The 17,477-nt window shown below is 33.3% G+C and overlaps 1 protein-coding gene across 1 annotated transcript; it reads right to left on the bottom strand.

Annotated features, from left to right (window-relative positions):
* Positions 1-751: 751 nt before the first annotated feature.
* On the bottom strand, positions 752-2,827 carry LOC149576646 (molybdate transporter 1-like). Its single transcript, XM_089818801.1, has one exon. The coding sequence runs from the start codon at positions 2,442-2,444 to the stop codon at positions 966-968; it is 1,479 nt and encodes a 492-aa protein (XP_089674927.1). The 5' UTR covers positions 2,445-2,827; the 3' UTR covers positions 752-965.
* Between the last annotated feature and the right edge of the window lie 14,650 nt (positions 2,828-17,477).

The raw sequence follows: 17,477 nt of genomic DNA, 5'->3' as shown, positions 1-17,477 counted from the left end.
TGTGCCAAGTTCAAAATTTTAATTTAATTATTTAATTTAAAAAAAAAGCTATCTTGTATGATATCTTTTTTATTTCTGCATAGACATTTTTCTTATATCCAGAAACTACTCGACAAAAGATCTTGTTGGTTGTTGTAAGTGCTTTTTTGAAAATGATTTTGTTTGTTTTATGTGCAGTCACAAATATTTCAACAATAAACTGCAATTCGATGACTATGACACTACAACCTTCTTCTGCATTTGACAGAGGAGAGGCAACTCTCTTGTATAATAAATATATTTGTATTCTTGTATACTTTTAACATGAAAATGTATAAAGCAGAAGTTACTTATGTAATATAATGAACCTCTAATGAATATAAGACACCTATGTCAAACAAGCTTTTCTCTAATCTATGTAATCAATGAGTCAAAATAAATTAGTTACTGTACATGCACATAAAGGAGAGGACATAAAATTAAAACAGAATTAAACCCCAATGATAGTCATATGAATATCAAATATGATTTCACAACAGACAACTGATTTAGCACAAAATCAAATAATAATAAGCAAAGAAGGATAGCAGAACCTGACAGACGAAAGGATATACCATTCTAATACAACAGATGAAGATAGCAAGAAATGATGCATATGCATTTTGACTCATTGATTATATAGATTAGAGAAGAACTCGATTTAACCATAACATAAAGAAATCACTAACAGCTAGAAATAACAATTCACAGACACATTCGAATTCGAATGACATTGTATAATATGATAATATCTACTCTTTATTATTTAGTTAAAATATAAAGTTCAAAGACACTTCAAAAGTTCTCTTTCCCACCTCCGCCAAGTTTACTGTTTCAGCAAGTGAGAAGGTAGTTGATCATCTTAGTTATGTGCTAACAATCTTCCCATATTCCCATGCAAACAACAATATTACTAATTGATACATGCCCTGTGTCCGCCATCTTGTTCAGCTGCTGTTGTGCAAGAATTTTCTTCTGCTTAACAATGACCTGAAAACGGTCATGTAGTAAGAAAATCCCATCTCTCTCAATTTGAGAATCACATAGAGAAGAATTCCAAAACCAAATCCCAGGGCAGCACTGGAACCAGTAAGTGAAACTGCTGTGCACATGAGCATGACAAATGAATCCTTCTTAGTATTCATGTCTCTGCAGGCCATGGCGAGCTCAATACCAGAAAAGAGCAGCAACACACCCAACAAAGCAATGGGGAATTGAGTCAGTATTTTAACCAAAGAATTCCCTACAAGAAGACTCAAGATCAGTTTTGCAAACCCTAGAAATGCCACAGATGCCCCACTTCTACCCCCAAATTTGTATTGCCCTGCAAGGCCACCTGCTCCATGACAGACAGGCATGGCCCCAAACCAACACCCCACCAAATTCATCAGCCCAACACTCACAGACACCCAAGTTGGGGTAACATCCTTGTTGGGGAACAAATCTGTGGATAATTTACAGACAGCAATCACAGAGTTGAGAACAGAGAGAGGTATTTGGGGTATTGCAGCCCTGACAAATCCTGTTTTCCACTCATGTCTTGAGATTTTTATCAAATGAGGCTTGGATGGGCCCAATTTCAACTCCCTCAGAACCTCAGGGTTTCTAGCAATGGCAAGAACAATGCCAAGCACAAAAACTATAAGTGCAGATGGAATTGCATATAAAATCTTGAAGTTCCAGACTGATTTCCTCACCTGGGCTGGGGCATTCTCAGATTCATCAGTGGGGGTTGAAACCTGTGGAATTTGACCTTTGTCATCATCATCATTATCATTATCATCACCAGAGCCATTTACAAGCAGTATGAAGGCAAGACAAGCAAGGGCCAATAAGAGTCCATCCATGCCCATCCAAGGCCTTGCAATTGCACTCCCAGATTTTGCCTTTGCAAAATCCTGCTGTTTTCTCATGTATTTCACAGCTGTGAATGCAAAGGCCAGGCCCTGTGAGAGTTGCACCCCTCTGACCACAGGCAGGGGAATAAGCCAATACACTAATCTCATAAGCCCTGTAATTCCAAGCCCAAACAGTACTCCTCCAGTGCATATTCCTGCTGCCATTATCTCTGGAATGCTCAGATGCCTTCCTTCACTAATTGCCACTGCAGCAATGGATTTCATGGGCTGAACTGGCATGGGAACACCAAAAAACAAGCCAGTTATGATGTTGTACATCCCTGTGAACAAGAGAGTGGTGCCCAAATCCAGCCCATTCACCAGTGTGAGGGCAATTACAATGGGAATGAAGGTGCCCAAGTCCCCCATTGATCCATTCACTTCTGCCCATTTGGCTTTACATCTCAGATTGCTCTTCAATCTTGTCCATAAATATTGAGGCTTGCCATTGAATCCAGACCCAGAAGTGTCTTGTTTATCGCTGGACTCTCTTTCAAAACCTCCATGCTGTGGGATTTCTGTTGGCATTTCTGGATTTCTACAAAATCTTCAAGTGCTGAAAGAAGATATCGGTTTGATCAGAACACACAAAGTTAAAACCCCAGCATTTCAAGCTAGGTCCTCAGTTTACCAAAAAACATATTCTAAACTTGAAACGTAGCTTTTCTGGTATCTTTTGGGTGGCTCTTGTGCTGTTTTAGTGCTCTTTGACTTCCCATTCTCCTGAAAGGCCATCGACAATTCAGCATCATTAATAAAATGTTTTCTCCGGAATCTAGGGCTGCTTATTATCTTGTCATTTCCATTTAATGCAAACTCTGATTTGCATGCAGAAAAATGACCATCTATCAGATGCGTGCACTTCTATGACTCTGTAACACCTAAAATATTCATTTCCTCTAATTATTTTTTAATTAGATATACCATGTCTTAAATTATAATTGTAATTAATGAGTCATTTTGAGTGGTGCATAGAGGTTGCCACTTCCATCCTATAAAAATAGCAGGTATCTTCTACATAAGATTATTTCGTTTGGCTTTATAGAGGTTTAGTATTTTACTTTTTATATTCTATTTAAATAATATAAATTGTACATTGACATTAACTTAGTTGTTTTTAAAAAAGAAATTGTTTTACATTGATGTTAGATAGGAATAAAAAGTCTGAAAATAAGTTATTTAATTATTATATTGAATCAATTTGTCATTTATTTATTTATTTGTAAATATCTTATCAATATTAAAATCTATATTCTATTATTCATAAAAACAAAAAGCTTGAAATTATAAATTTGTGGTCTATGAACATACTGTCACTTACTTTGTATTGGACAAACCTATCACAATATCTCCTTATTAGTGAGCTATAGAGAGAAATTCCTTCTCACTTAAGCAAAGTCTTTGAAAGGAAAGAAACAATTAGATTCATAGGGATGTTGAGAAGCCCTCCAACAAGTGTTCCTAATTTTTACAAGTTTATAATAGATAACTTGTAGGCTTTGAAAATTTTGAAACTTTGGTAGACAAAAGTAAGTGACATGGTCTCTACAATTACATCGCAAGCCACTCTTCGAGGAGGCCTTCCAAGTGGGAGTCCTTCCTCTCTGTTGTATTGCTGCATTTATTATGTATTTATTGCCTCTTGTGAGTTGTTTGCAACATTTTATGGGCTCCGACATGCCCAATAATGGGTATTCTTTACCATCAACTTTGCCTTCTACTTCCTCTGCTAGGGTTCATTCCATCAAACATGTGGTGGAGAACAAGATTAAGGTTACTGATGGTGTGCACTTCGTCAAACAAAAACCCAATGAAGCATTTGTCACACATCATGGAGGAGATAAAGGCGAGGCCATTCCTACTAATGTTATCATTGTTAAACTAAATTTTCAAATGGCACTTGCTATTGACTTAAAGAAAAATAGATTGAACGATATTGCTCTTTTTCTTGTTGCTCACGAGATATCTAAGCTTCTCTCACATTCTTTCCTGAATGATTGTTTCAATAATGTCTGGTTTTAAAAAATAGGGTTTTATTTTACCTATTTTTGCATGATTCAAAAAGGGTTATTCTTGATTTTTATGGAAAATTGTACCAAACAGAAAGAAGTGGTTAAGAAATATTATGGAAAGTTGGCTCTTGTAAAATTTAGGGCCTTTTCTTGGTCCTCTAATACCATTCATAAGGAAATTTTTGCCCTCTCTTGCCCTTATTGGCTCATAGTTAGCAATCTCCCACCCTTTGCTTGGAATTTGATTGCCCAAGCTTTGGAACCAATTGAAAGTGTTATTAAAGTGGATTAAACAAACACTCTACTTCTCCACACTGATACTAGGGGTCTTGTTTCAATCAAATCAAGCCTTAAGAGGTTATGTTTGATGTAGAAGACCAAATGATTTCATGTGCCAATACGTTTCTTCGTAGAATTAATGCTTGCTTTCTTTGTCGAAGGGAAGGCTACATGCAATTCTTCCACCCTCTTATTAAAAATAAGGCTCCTCCTCTCCATTGATGAAGGGTAGTCGCCATAATACTGTAAACATATAACATAAATAGAGAAATAACAACAATGTGCACAAACAAAAAATGGACTTCTTATTATCTCCAAAAGTGTGGATTCATAGATTTCAAAAATATAATATGCAAAGCCACATGAGTGTTTTCCTTACAATATTCTTTAAGATAGAGACATGAACAACCACTTAGAACTTCCTTAGACAACCCTATGGGCCTTCCTTATATAGGTAATTTTCTACCACCTGGGAAGATTCTAAACATTTAGCGCTAACCCTTGAGACTGATCAACCCTAAAATATCATATTTATTACATTAGAATCAACTCAAAATAATTACAGATTATATTTCCAAGTGCCCCAACTGCCATAGGACATAACTTCGTAACTGTGGACCTGATTGGCTATTATAACCACTTTTCAAAATTGACAACTTCTAATCTATAGTGTGTGATGGCATAAGCATCCATCAATTGGAGTTTGACCTCTTTTCGGAGCCTCTAAGTCCTTCAAAATGAGCTCAAAGATTTTGAACCAAAAATCCTCAATAACTTCACGAATACATATGATATGACAATGAAACTCAATTGACACACTGATATATCTAAGATGAATCTTCACCCATGAAATCATAATATTTAGAGCTTGTATGACCAAGTTACTAAAAATAGTAAGTTTCTACAAATAGAAACTCTGCACTGAAACAACCCTTATTGAAAAAGAGACAAAAAAACATTTTTGGGTGATGCAAGATTGCTCTTATACCTAAGACACTCCTACAATATCATACACTTGGGGTAATTTGATAGTGACCCTATCACATCTCAAGAATTCAGAGGAAAACAAAGACGGTTAACCTTCACCCTTGTCAGCCATGATGAATCTATTGGAAATATAAGAGGAGTAACTAAGAGGGAAGGGGTGAATCAGTTACCACTAAAACAATTCCAAATCCCTTAGGTGTCAAATACAAACTTCCTTGAAACTCATAGCTCAATTAGAACTAGATATTCATTATAACTTGGTTAACAAAGCAATTTGATATATTAATGTGCATTAACCTTTAGTAACTTAGTTGTAGAAAGATAAAGCAATAAGTAAATAACATGAACACATGAGATAACAAGATTTAACATGGAAACCCAATTTGAGAAAACCACCAATGCAACTAGTTACAACTTTTCACTGTTATGAAGTGAGCCCTGTTAAGAGCCAACCATGTTAAAGGTTACAAAACACACTATTAGGTGTGACCCTATTAAAGGATTTAAATCACCCTATTAGGAGTGGCCTTGTTAGAGGTCTTATGACACATCAATCTAGAAATGCCATCTGGTTAGAGGATTTACAGAATGATTGTTAAGTCAACTTTGTTAAAAGATTTTTTCATTGCTACAATTATTATAGTGAAATGTAATGATTGATCTAATTTATGAAGCAACTAGATTGTAGAATCAGATCACTATTTTGGCTTATCCTCTGGATCCTCCTTGATCAGAATATTCTTTTGCTATGCCTTTAATATTGGTGTATATAGGGTTATGAATAGTCAACTTGTGGCTATCTTAATCCTTAATTAAGTTATGTTATCATTATTATATTATTATTTAGGTAGTTTGGTCGGCCTAGGTGTTATGTAGGGTTGTGTCTATTCAACCTAAGCATAATTAGGTATATATAGAAGGTTGCGAGTCTTATTTCAAGATCATATTGTGAAGTGTGTTCTAATTGGAGATATTTGGAGGTTTCCCCCTCAAAGTGGCCTATTACCCTCAATTATTATCACGTATTTATATAATATTTCATATTATTTCTTCTATTGTGCAAGTTATTTTATTACAACTGGTATCTTTTTTCTCAACATTGGGGCGATTTTGGGAAGAGCATAACTTTCAAATTTTAGCAAAATTTTCAAAGATTTTTAAAGGGTTTTTGAAGACCATATTAAAGAAGCTACAGTCCAAAATTTAGAGGAATTGGAGAAAATTATCATAGAATTACTACTTCTACACAATTTATTGAGATCTTCATATCTCTCAGATCTTGTTGAATTGAACTATAACTTGTATTGAGTTTTTGAAAACATAATAGAGGAGCCTAAATTTCAAGGCTTGGAGAAATTGAAAAAAAAAAGGATATTGCAAAATTAGGAAAATTCTCTCTCAAGGCAAAAAATTTGCTAATTTTGGGGAATTTTTCCAGGTAAGGGTATCTTGGCCGTAGTAAGTTATAGTAAAAAGTAAATAAATAAATCAGAGAATTTACATTTCATTTGTGTGATTTATTTCAAAATATTGGTTTCCACCATGACAGGGCCTTCAACAAGAGGCAAAAAGAATGCTACCACACTAGGGAAATCCTTAGATCAAGATTGGGAAGCAACAAAGGATAGTAATCCCAATGAGGAACTTAGTAACTTCAAGGAAGAGGTTAAGAGGGATATGTGTAACGTACGAGGAGATATATCATATATATGAAGCATGTTAAGTACCTATATGAATGAAACAAGGAAGGAGCTCTCAAATAATCAAGGTGAAACCTTCAAGTTGACTAATAGTGACAAAAATTTTATTAATCCTACAGGATCTAAGATTTTTTTCCAAAGGTGGATATGTGCAAATTTGATGGCAAGGATCCTCTAACATGGATAAATCAAATGTAGATTTTTTTAAGTACATCAAATCTCATATAGAAAAAAGGTCATGATGGCTTCCTTATATCTAGAACCAGATCAATTCATTTGGTATTGTTGGCTTTGTACACATAAGAGGAAAAAGGGTCTCACTATATCATGGTCAATTTTTACAGAAGAACTCCAAGCATAATATAGCAATAGTGTCACAAAAAACTTCTTTAGCCAACTTGCTAAGCTTCAATAAATAGGATTAGTTAAGGATTATATTCAAATATTCCAAAATCTATCCTTCAAAGTGGATACAATTATGGAGGAGAACTCGAATGATTTATTCTTGGGTGGTCTCAAGGATCACATTCAACATGAGGTATGCATATTTTGTCCCAGCTCAATAAATGAGTCTCTTACATTGGCATGTAGGGTACAAGAGAAGTTCTTGATTCCTAGAAAGCAAGGGGCTAATGTGACAAGAGAAAAATGATATTCAACACCTTCTCTTCCTCAACCTACTAGGATGAATCCACAACAAATTGAGGAGAAAAGAGAAAAAGGGTTGTGTTTCAATAGTGATAGAAAATATAGTCAAGGACATAAATGTAGTGAAAAGAAATTGTTCTATATTGAAGGTCCAAGTGAGGAAGAAAAGGATGAGCCCATATCAAAGGAGGATATGGAGTCATGTGAGGAATCACATGATTCTCAACCAATCATTTCTTGTCGTGCACTTTCAGGTTTCAGTGCACCACAAACTCTGAAGGTAGTAGGTTTCTTAAAGAAGCATAAAGTAACAGTATTGATCAACTTAGATAGTACTCATAATTTCATCAACAAAAATTTGGCAACTCTTCTAAATTGTTTTTTATATCCAGCCCCAAAGTTTTATGTTTTTATTGCAGATGGGGGCATAGTTACTTGTTCAGGGAAGCGTCATAGCATCAAATTATCCATGGGAGATTATCAACTTGATTCCCCAATGTATGCAATATCTATCGGTGCAACAAATATTATTTTGGGAGTATAATGACTTACTACATTGGGAACAATTGAGATGAACTTCCAAGAACTATTCATGCAATTTCAATAAAAAGGAAAGGTAGTAGAGCTAAGGGGATTGAAGGGAAAATACCCACAAATGGTAAGCTCTCATCAAATGAAAAAAATTCTTAAGAAAGGTGCAGATGGATTTGTGGCCCAACTATGTTCATTAGAAGTCTCTCAATCTAATGCTCTTACTCATCCAGATTTATAAGCACTAATTAATCATCACTCAATGATTTTTGGAGATATGCCTAAAGGAATTCCTCCTAAGAGGGATCATGACCATGCCATACAACTAGTTCCAGGGAGCCAACCACCAAACATCAGGCCTTATAAGTACCCACACATACAAAAAAGTGAGATAGAAAAAATTGTAGAGGAAATGCTAGATGTAGGAACTATCAGGCATAGCCAAAGTTCTCACTCCTCACCTGTTGTGATGGTGCATTAGAAGGATGAAACTTGGCATACGTGTCCAAATTATAGAGTGCTCAACAAGTACACCATTAAAGATAAGTTTCCCATTCCAGTAATTGATGATCTTCTTGATGAATTAAATGGAGCTATGAGTTTTACCAAGTTAGATCTTAGATTGGGTTATCACTAAATTTGGATTACGGAGGAAGATATTTGTAAGACAACATTTGAAACTCATGAGGGTCATAATGAATTTTTGGTGATGTCATTCAGTCTTATAAATGCACCATCTACATTCCAAAGTTTGATGAATTCCATTTTTAAGAAGTTCTTAAGAAAGTTTGTGTTAGTGTTTTTTGATGATATATTAATTTATAGCAAGACTTGGGAAGAACATTTGTAGCATGCAGATCAAGCATTAAAATTACTCAAAGATCATCAACTCTATGCTAAGCTATCCAAGTGTGCTTTTGTTCTTGTAACACCCCGCTCGGGAACCCAAGAGAAATAAACCTAACATGTTACAATGTTTACTGAACTATTTTTTTTTTTTTGAAGTTTAAACAACATCAAGATAACATTAATGTGGAAGCAATAAGAACATACACAACAAATACACATTTGCAATTACAGATATAGTTTCAATTCCTCAAAGGTTCCTTTACGTTGAGTCACATTTAATAATTTTAAATTAATTAGTTTAAGTATCAAGTACAATGTCTCAAGATCATAAAGGAATAACAGATACATAATTGCATAAGCAAATGCATAAGTATAAACAATAAAATGAAAGTACATCCAATCAATAACATCCACTGCACATGTCGCAGGGTATGTAAGAAAAGATACAATACATCATGATACATGATAACGTATATACATCATCTGAAAAGAAGTCTCTAAGATAAGAAATAAGAATGATAAAGGTACATCTTCTGCAACGAACATCCAATAGCTGGCAATGTGAAGGGGGACCCAAATGGTAAGAAGGCACTACCTCCCGACCGCGTGGTTACCTAGTCAGGCTTCCACTCCCACCGTGCAGGGAAGATAATGAACGATCCACAAACGGCTATCAAACATAAAACATTCCTAGGCAAGGTACCCCTAATAGCCAAAACTACCTCAAAGGTAACACATACTACTCAAGAAGATAAAATAATCCAAAAGTAAGAACACTCAAACCAATACCGACACCACATAATCAAACATCATACATGAACCAAGTATAAACCAAATACCAAGATCATAAGATAAAGTCAACAAAATACAGTCACCTCAAGTCAAAAGCCACATGTCAAAAGTACAACATCCATGAATCACCAATCATCATCAATGAAAGTAAATAACTATAATAAACACATCCGACAATAGATATACCACCAACAATAAGTTCACCACCAGAGATACACAAAATCTACAGAGGAGACTCAGGCTACATACTAGGGAGTGTCATCACATGGCTGCTTGAGTTACCCTGGACTGATCTCTTAAATAGACCCCGGACCCTCAAGCGTTGAGTTACCTTGGACTGGTTACTCTGAACCTCGGACCCTCAACATCACACATATGGAAAACTAGAAAGCCCTCTCAAGAAGACGAGGCACTCATCTCATTCCCATCCTTAGTCTTTACAAGCACTAAAGACATGGGTAGATCAAAAATCTCTAACTTATCTTTTTAGTGTGTTTCCCCCCCCATAAATTTTAATTACTAGATTATCACTTATTACATAACTTGCATTAGGTTACCCTGGTACTGACCACTTTGGGTCCCGGACCCCTATGCAAGCCACTCCCAAGTCACGTACCTAGACAACCTCTCCTAAGCACATAAAAACATAGTTGTGTCCCATACCACAACACCCATAAAGATCAAACTCGGTTCCTTAACAAGCAACCTGATAACAAGATGGTTCTCCCATCCAAGTACACATCATTTCTCCACAAGATAAATCTCATAAATATAATCTCCAATATGAAAGTCAAAACACATCATGACATCCAATCCCATAAATGGTAAAACAAAAATTTGACAAAGCCTCTGGTGTACATCCTAAACTGGTCAAACTAGGTCAACCCCAAAATCCACAAGTAAAGACAATACATAGAAAACAGTACAATTTCACAGTTTGGGTTTGATTTGAAAAGACATAATAAGTAAAGTTTCAGTTTCCCATTTAAAACACGTTCCAAGTAATAAGTTTAAAAGTTTACCCTTATTAACCTATTCATCTCTTTGAATAAAATATAAAAATTATCCTCTCATCATATTAAATCAATTTTCCAAAAAGAATAACTAGGGGAATAATTATATTGATTTAAACTAAAATGATTCACAATTTATTAAATCAATAGTATCGATAAACTAAAATTTCATTGAGTAACTTCAATTATTAATTAACTTAATTACAATTGAATTAATTAATCGATAATTACATAAATACCTAGATTAATCTCTCACTAATCTCCAGTTATAAATAGAATAATTTCATTAATTACTAACTATATTCTAAAATGTATTATAATTTAAATTAATAAATATATTAAAATCTATTAATAACTATACTTAAATAATATTAAAATCTCATACTAACATCTTATTATAAATATGATTAATTTATATATGAAAAATCGAATCTAAAAAAAATGCATATAGCAAAATTTTGTTTTTTTTTTTTAAAACATACAATAAAGCGATTATTAATCGTTGTCTACTCTCATTAAAGAGTCGCAGCGCACGGCTGCTATCGCAGTCGGCACTGCGACTGCAGTCGCCTGCGTTGAACAGGTAAGGGGGTTGGGGTTGGTTTAACCGCCCCTCCCCAATTAAATATAATTTTTTTTATTTTTTATTTTTTATATAAATATATAATATTTGTAAAACATTTTTTTTTCTTTTCTTTCAATACTAATTTATTTTTTATTAATTCCATATTTTAATAAAACTAAACAACCCAATGTTTTATAATATATTTGACAAATAATTATTTTATTTTATTTATTTATTTTTTAAAATAAACAATTATCATCTTAATCTGATGGGACGATTATGGGCAATGATCAAATTTTGCTATATTAAAATTTCCTTTTTCTTTCAAACCCTACGGGATTTAAATTAATTTTCTCTACAATTTTCTTCTGTAAAAAGAAATGATGAGAGACTAATTTCAATCAATCATATTTGAAAAAAAAACAATTAAGACGACAAATAGAATTTCAAACACCCAAACAAACACAGAGCAAACAGGTATTTTTCAATTGAAATGCATTCACGGGATTTCAAATCCTACCTCGTATTGATGCTAAACTCTGATAGCTAGATGAAAATTCCTACGCAAAATCTTCAAGCCATGACAAATTCTCTTCTTTTCCAAACCCTTCCAGTTGCTCTCCAAAACTTGTGTTCGAAAACTTGTCTCCCAAAAATCTCCCTTGAAAAATGAACCCTCAAATTTTGATAAGGAGTTCTCTTCCTATAATCGGGGCACTAATTGTGCGTTTACTTGAGAGGTCTCTTGATCCCCTTTCATTAACTCTAAAATCAACCTTTATTTATCTTAACTTTCATATTTTCATGCACCTTAAATGGATTATTAAATCTCTTTATTTAATTTCCACTCAACTTCTATTTTAATCAATTTATAACTTATAATTCTTGTGCGCACTTAATACGATCAAATATCTTTATTAATTTCACATGTTTAATCTTTTCAATTAATTTCTTTTATTTTCAACTCATGCATAAATCATGCGAACTAGAATCTTTATGATAATTAAATATCTTTTCACTTTTAAATTTCATTTTTAAAAACTTAATTGATAAAATATTTATTAACTTAAATAACAATAATATTTAGCATTTATTTAAAAATGCACTCTAAATATATTATTATTAAATTAAATAAATATAATCACGTTCTAAATTTAAACTTTAACTTTTATCTCCAATATTTAATTCTCTCTTATTTAATTAATTCATTCATGCACAATTAATTTCCTTTTTAAATTAAAATATTCTTTTATTATTCCTTCACGCACTTTAAGTGAATTATTAAATTACTTTATTTAACTTTCCACTTTACTTTACTTTAAATTAATTTAATAACCTTTTAAAATCTCATGCACACTTTCTTAGAATATCTTTATTAAGTTCACATGTTTTTTTTATCTTTTAAATTAATCTCTTATATTTAAAACTCATTCATGCGAACTTAAATCTTTTCCATAAATTAATATCTTTTCCTTTTGAATATATATTGAACGTTTAATTTGATAAATATTTATTAACTTAAATAACAATAATATTTAGCATTTATTTAAAAATGAACTCTAAATATATATATATTATTATTAAATTAAATAAATATTATGATGTTCTAAATTTAATCTTAAAACTTTTATCTTCCAATCCAATTCTTTATTTTTAATTAATTTCTCAATTCATTAAATATAATTAAATATTCATAATATCATAATAATTCTCTATTAAATTAAATTATTAATTTAATCTATTAATTAGACTTAATTAATAGAAAATACATCAAAGACTCACAAAACAACATACGCATAAAATACTCACGGGTTTAAAAAGGGTAAACAGTCTGTTACGAGTCCTCCTTGTAGGACAAGTATTATAGGCTTATGGCTAGGATTGGACCTAATCATTATCTTCCCATTCTCACCATTTGAGTATTTGTAATAGGGCACGCTCATCCTGGCAATTCAGGGAAGTCGATGCCCGGTACCTGCATCCTGCATAAAAGACGAGCATGTACATGTATATAATATATTTGAACTAAACATACAATGGTGGGGAGTGGTTCATCGTGTAGATCCCGACTAGTAGGTGACTATGACTCCCTCCCTTAACCACATCAAACACGTCAGACAGAAAGATAAAATAAACACGCGTACCATACACATGCAAGTATGGGGTAAGTATCGTAAAAATCATAAGTCTAATATCAAATGCATACATATAATAATGCATCTCTATCAATACAAAATAATCATCATTAAAGACATCATGTTAACATTTTTATGATAGAAACCACATTTACTAACTAGGATCATCAAAATACCATTAACAACACATGAATGAAATCAACTAAGCAATAATAACCGATGCATTTGTAATTCAAGACATGAAATAATATCATAATATTGCAAATCTAGTATCTCTAAAACTAATCAAAGCATAAAATCAACCTAAAGCAAATTGACAATGATAATAGAAATGCGATCTAGGGGCAGGCACTACAGTTCTTAGGGAGGTGGAGCATTTGGGACACAATGTTTCACATGAAGGAACAAAGGTGGACCATAACAAAATTAAGGCTATTATGGAATGGCCTATTCCAAAAACTATTAAGAAGCTGAGGGGTTTCTTGGGATTGACAGATTACTATACAAGATTTGTGAAGACTTATGGTTGTATAGCAGCACCCCTTACCACTCTATTGAAGAAGGCATCTTTTCATTAGAATGAATTTGCTAATGTATCATTTGGGAATTTGAAGAAGGCTATGTGTACAACTCTAGTGCTTACCACTCTAGACTTCACCAAGGAATTCATTATGGAATGTGATGCTTCTGGAAACGGGATAGGAGCAATTCTCATGCAAGAAGGTCGACCAATTACTTTTGAGAGTCATCAATTAAAAGGTAAAAATCAACTTGAACCTATTTATGAGAAGGAAATGTTAGCAATCCTTCATACTGTTAAAAAATAGAAGCCTTTTTGAATGGGTCAACACTTCAAGGTTAAGACAGATCATGATAGCCTAAAATATTTTTTGGAACAAAGACTATCATTAGAAGAGCAACAAAAATGGGTCACTAAGATGTTGGGATATGACTTTGAAATTGTATACAAGAAAGCGAAGGAAAATATTGTGGCCGATGCACTTTCCAGGAAGGATGAAAAAGATGAAGCCTTATTGTGTGTCTTGTCAATATTACAAGAAAATTGGGTGGTAGAAGCCACAGAAGAGTGGAAAAATGATGTTGCAACAAGTAATATCATCCAACAAATAAAAAGTGACCCTAGTAGTTTAGATAAGTTTTGTCTAAAGGGGGATATTCTTTGGTATAAAGAGCACTTGTATCTCTGCAAGAATTCCACTCTTAAACACAAGATTCTCAAAGAACTACATTAGTCCTTGATTGGTGGTCATTCAAGATTTTTGAAGACATATCATAGGGTCAAGGAAGATTTTTTTTGGGAAGGGCTAAAAGGTGATGTTTAAAAATTTGTGGTTGAATGTCTAGTTTGTCAAAGAAATAAGGGGGAGACAATTAAGACACCAAGTCTCTTGCAACCTTTATCTATTCCAAGCTAATGTTGGGAAGAGGTATTCATAGACTTCATCATAGGGCTTCCCAAATCTAAAGGTCATAGTGTCATCATGGTCATAGTTGATTGCCTCACTAAATATGCACATTTCGTTGCATTATCACATCCTTTTACAACAAGTATAGTAGCAAAAATTTTCTTGGAGAATATCCAAAAGCTACATGGTACACCTAAGGTTATTGTTAGTGATCATGATCCTATTTTTACTAGTCACTTTTGGAAAGATTTATTCTCGTGTTTTGGTACTCAATTGGATCATAGTTCTCCCAGAAATGCTAAAGGAAATGGAGGATCAGATGGTCTTGATCTGTAGTTGGCTGAAGGAAGCAACTGATTGACATAAGAGTTATGCTGACAAGAAGCACACTTTTAGGTAGTTTCAGATTGGGGATAAAGTGTTTTTGAGACTTAGACCATAGAAGAGTTCAATCTCATTGGGCAAGAGTTCAAAGCTTGCATTGAGATTTGTTGGCCCCTTTGAGGTGTTGGAGGTTATCAACCTAGTTGCTTATCGGCTTGCTTTGTTGCCCGTGCTTGCCTATATTCAAAATATTTTATATGTATTTCTTCTTAAGGTATATCACCCTGACATGTCTCATGTGCTTGACTGGCATGTGCTACATTTTTGGGATCTAGGAGTGGTGGTAGTTCACCAGACTCTTTGAGAAACATACCATCTGGGTATGAGATCGAGATGTTCTCCAGTACAATGTCTAGTGGGATCAATTTGGTGAGGATAGTGCCACTTAGGAGGACGCAGATGATTTACAACAGTCTTTTCCTCATATACATTGAGTAGCATGTTTACTATTTATCTAGACTTTAGTTTGAACACTGTTATGTTGTTATTTTGATTGAAATCGGGATGATGCCTTTTTCGAGAGGGGAGGGATGTCATGACTCGTTATATGACTTATTTTTTGTGCCTACATGGAAATTAGGTGGCAACCTTGTTATTTTGACTAGGTCAACTATTTAAACTTGCTCGATTAATTCATGGATTAGATTAATCATGTCATTTTCTATGTTAAATATTTGGGAAATTAATTTTATTAAAGGATTTTGAAGTTATGTTAAATGAATGGTTAAGTGATTTCACAATATTTCTTTTCATAGCTCATAAAAAATTTCTCCATTTTTGGCACTTTATGGATATCATCCTCCTTCCATCACATCATCATTAAAGATGTCACAAAGTGTTCAAGCAATAGAGGACCACTTTATTCATCAACAACATGTACTTTTAGGACTTAAGGAGAATTTAGCTATGACACAAAATTGAATGAAATGACAAGCATACCAACATCATAGTGAAATAAATTTTGAAGTTGGGGACTGGTTCTTCTTGAGATTGCAACCTTAAAAACAAATCTCAATGAAGCAACAAAAAAAAGAATAATAAGTTTTCTCTAAGATATTATGGACCATAAAAAATCATGAAAAATATTGGTAGTGTTGTCTACAGGCTTTGAGTTCCCATAAAAAACAAAGATACATTCAGTTTTTCATGTTTCTTGTTTGAAGAAGGTAATTGGGCAAAATATTCCTATGCAAATAGTATTACCAGAACTTGATGAAGAAATAAGAATAGTTTTGGAACTAGAGTGGATTCTTTGAACATGCACGAAGAAGCTAAGGAACAGAACCCTGACTCAGTATCTCATCCAAAGGAAGAACTTACTAGTTGAAGAGGCCACATGGGAGGATGAGGAGTTCATTCAAAAGAATCCACACTTGGTTAGCATTGAGGAAAATTATTCTTTCAAGAGAGGGGACATGTTACACCCTTAATATTGGTGTATATAGGGTTATGAATAGTCAACTTGTGGCTATCTTAATCCTTAATTAAGTAATGTTATCATTATTATATTAATTTTTAGGTAGGTAGGTTGACCTAGGTGTTATGTAGGGTTGTGTCTATTCAAACTAAGCATAATTAAGTATATATAGGAGGTTGTGAGTCTTATTTCAAGATCATATTGTGAAGTGTATTCTCATTGGAGATATTTGGAGGTTGCCCCCTTAAAGTGGCCTATTACTCTTAGTTATTATCAAGTATTAATATAATATTTCATATTATTTCTTCTATTGTGCAAGTTATTTCATTACATATTTTCATCTCCTTGGATACTCTGCTCTTAATCAAATATCCTTCTCTATTTTCATCTTATCTTCTTCAAAACTTGTTTCACACTATTTGATCCAAATCTTGATCTCTCATATATATGAAATCCAATGTCAAGTCAAATTGAATACCCTTACAAATAAACAAATAACATTCACTGAGTTGAATTTCATTAAGCAACTAATGAATAAAACTAATTTTTTGAAAGTTAGCTTAAACTAAAAATATGGGTCACTTGATTACCACTAAGTTCCTTGGTAACCAACTTGACTTGATTTACACTTAACTCCTTTGGTAATCGGCATGACTTAGTTTACACAAGAATTCTTGAACTTGGCTTCTTCTAAACTATTTCTCGATGAATACAAAAGTCTTTTGAACTCGGTTCCAACTAGTAGTACTTGGTAAGAGTATAATATTTGTGTAACATCAATAACAATATATGATTGAATAATTATTATCAACAATCTCCCTC

Source organism: Cupressus sempervirens, chromosome 1 (assembly GCF_028749045.1).
Source record: "Cupressus sempervirens isolate cs-2001-9-10 chromosome 1, ASM2874904v1, whole genome shotgun sequence".
Classification (NCBI taxonomy): domain Eukaryota; kingdom Viridiplantae; phylum Streptophyta; class Pinopsida; order Cupressales; family Cupressaceae; genus Cupressus; species Cupressus sempervirens.
Note: the sequence above shows the minus strand (reverse complement) of the source record. Positions and strands in the feature narration are given on the sequence as shown.

What these genes read in the sequence shown, in the direction of transcription:
- LOC149576646 (XM_089818801.1), bottom strand. Translation starts at nt 2,444, where the DNA reads ATGCCAACAGAAATCCCACAGCATGGAGGTTTTGAAAGAGAGTCCAGC.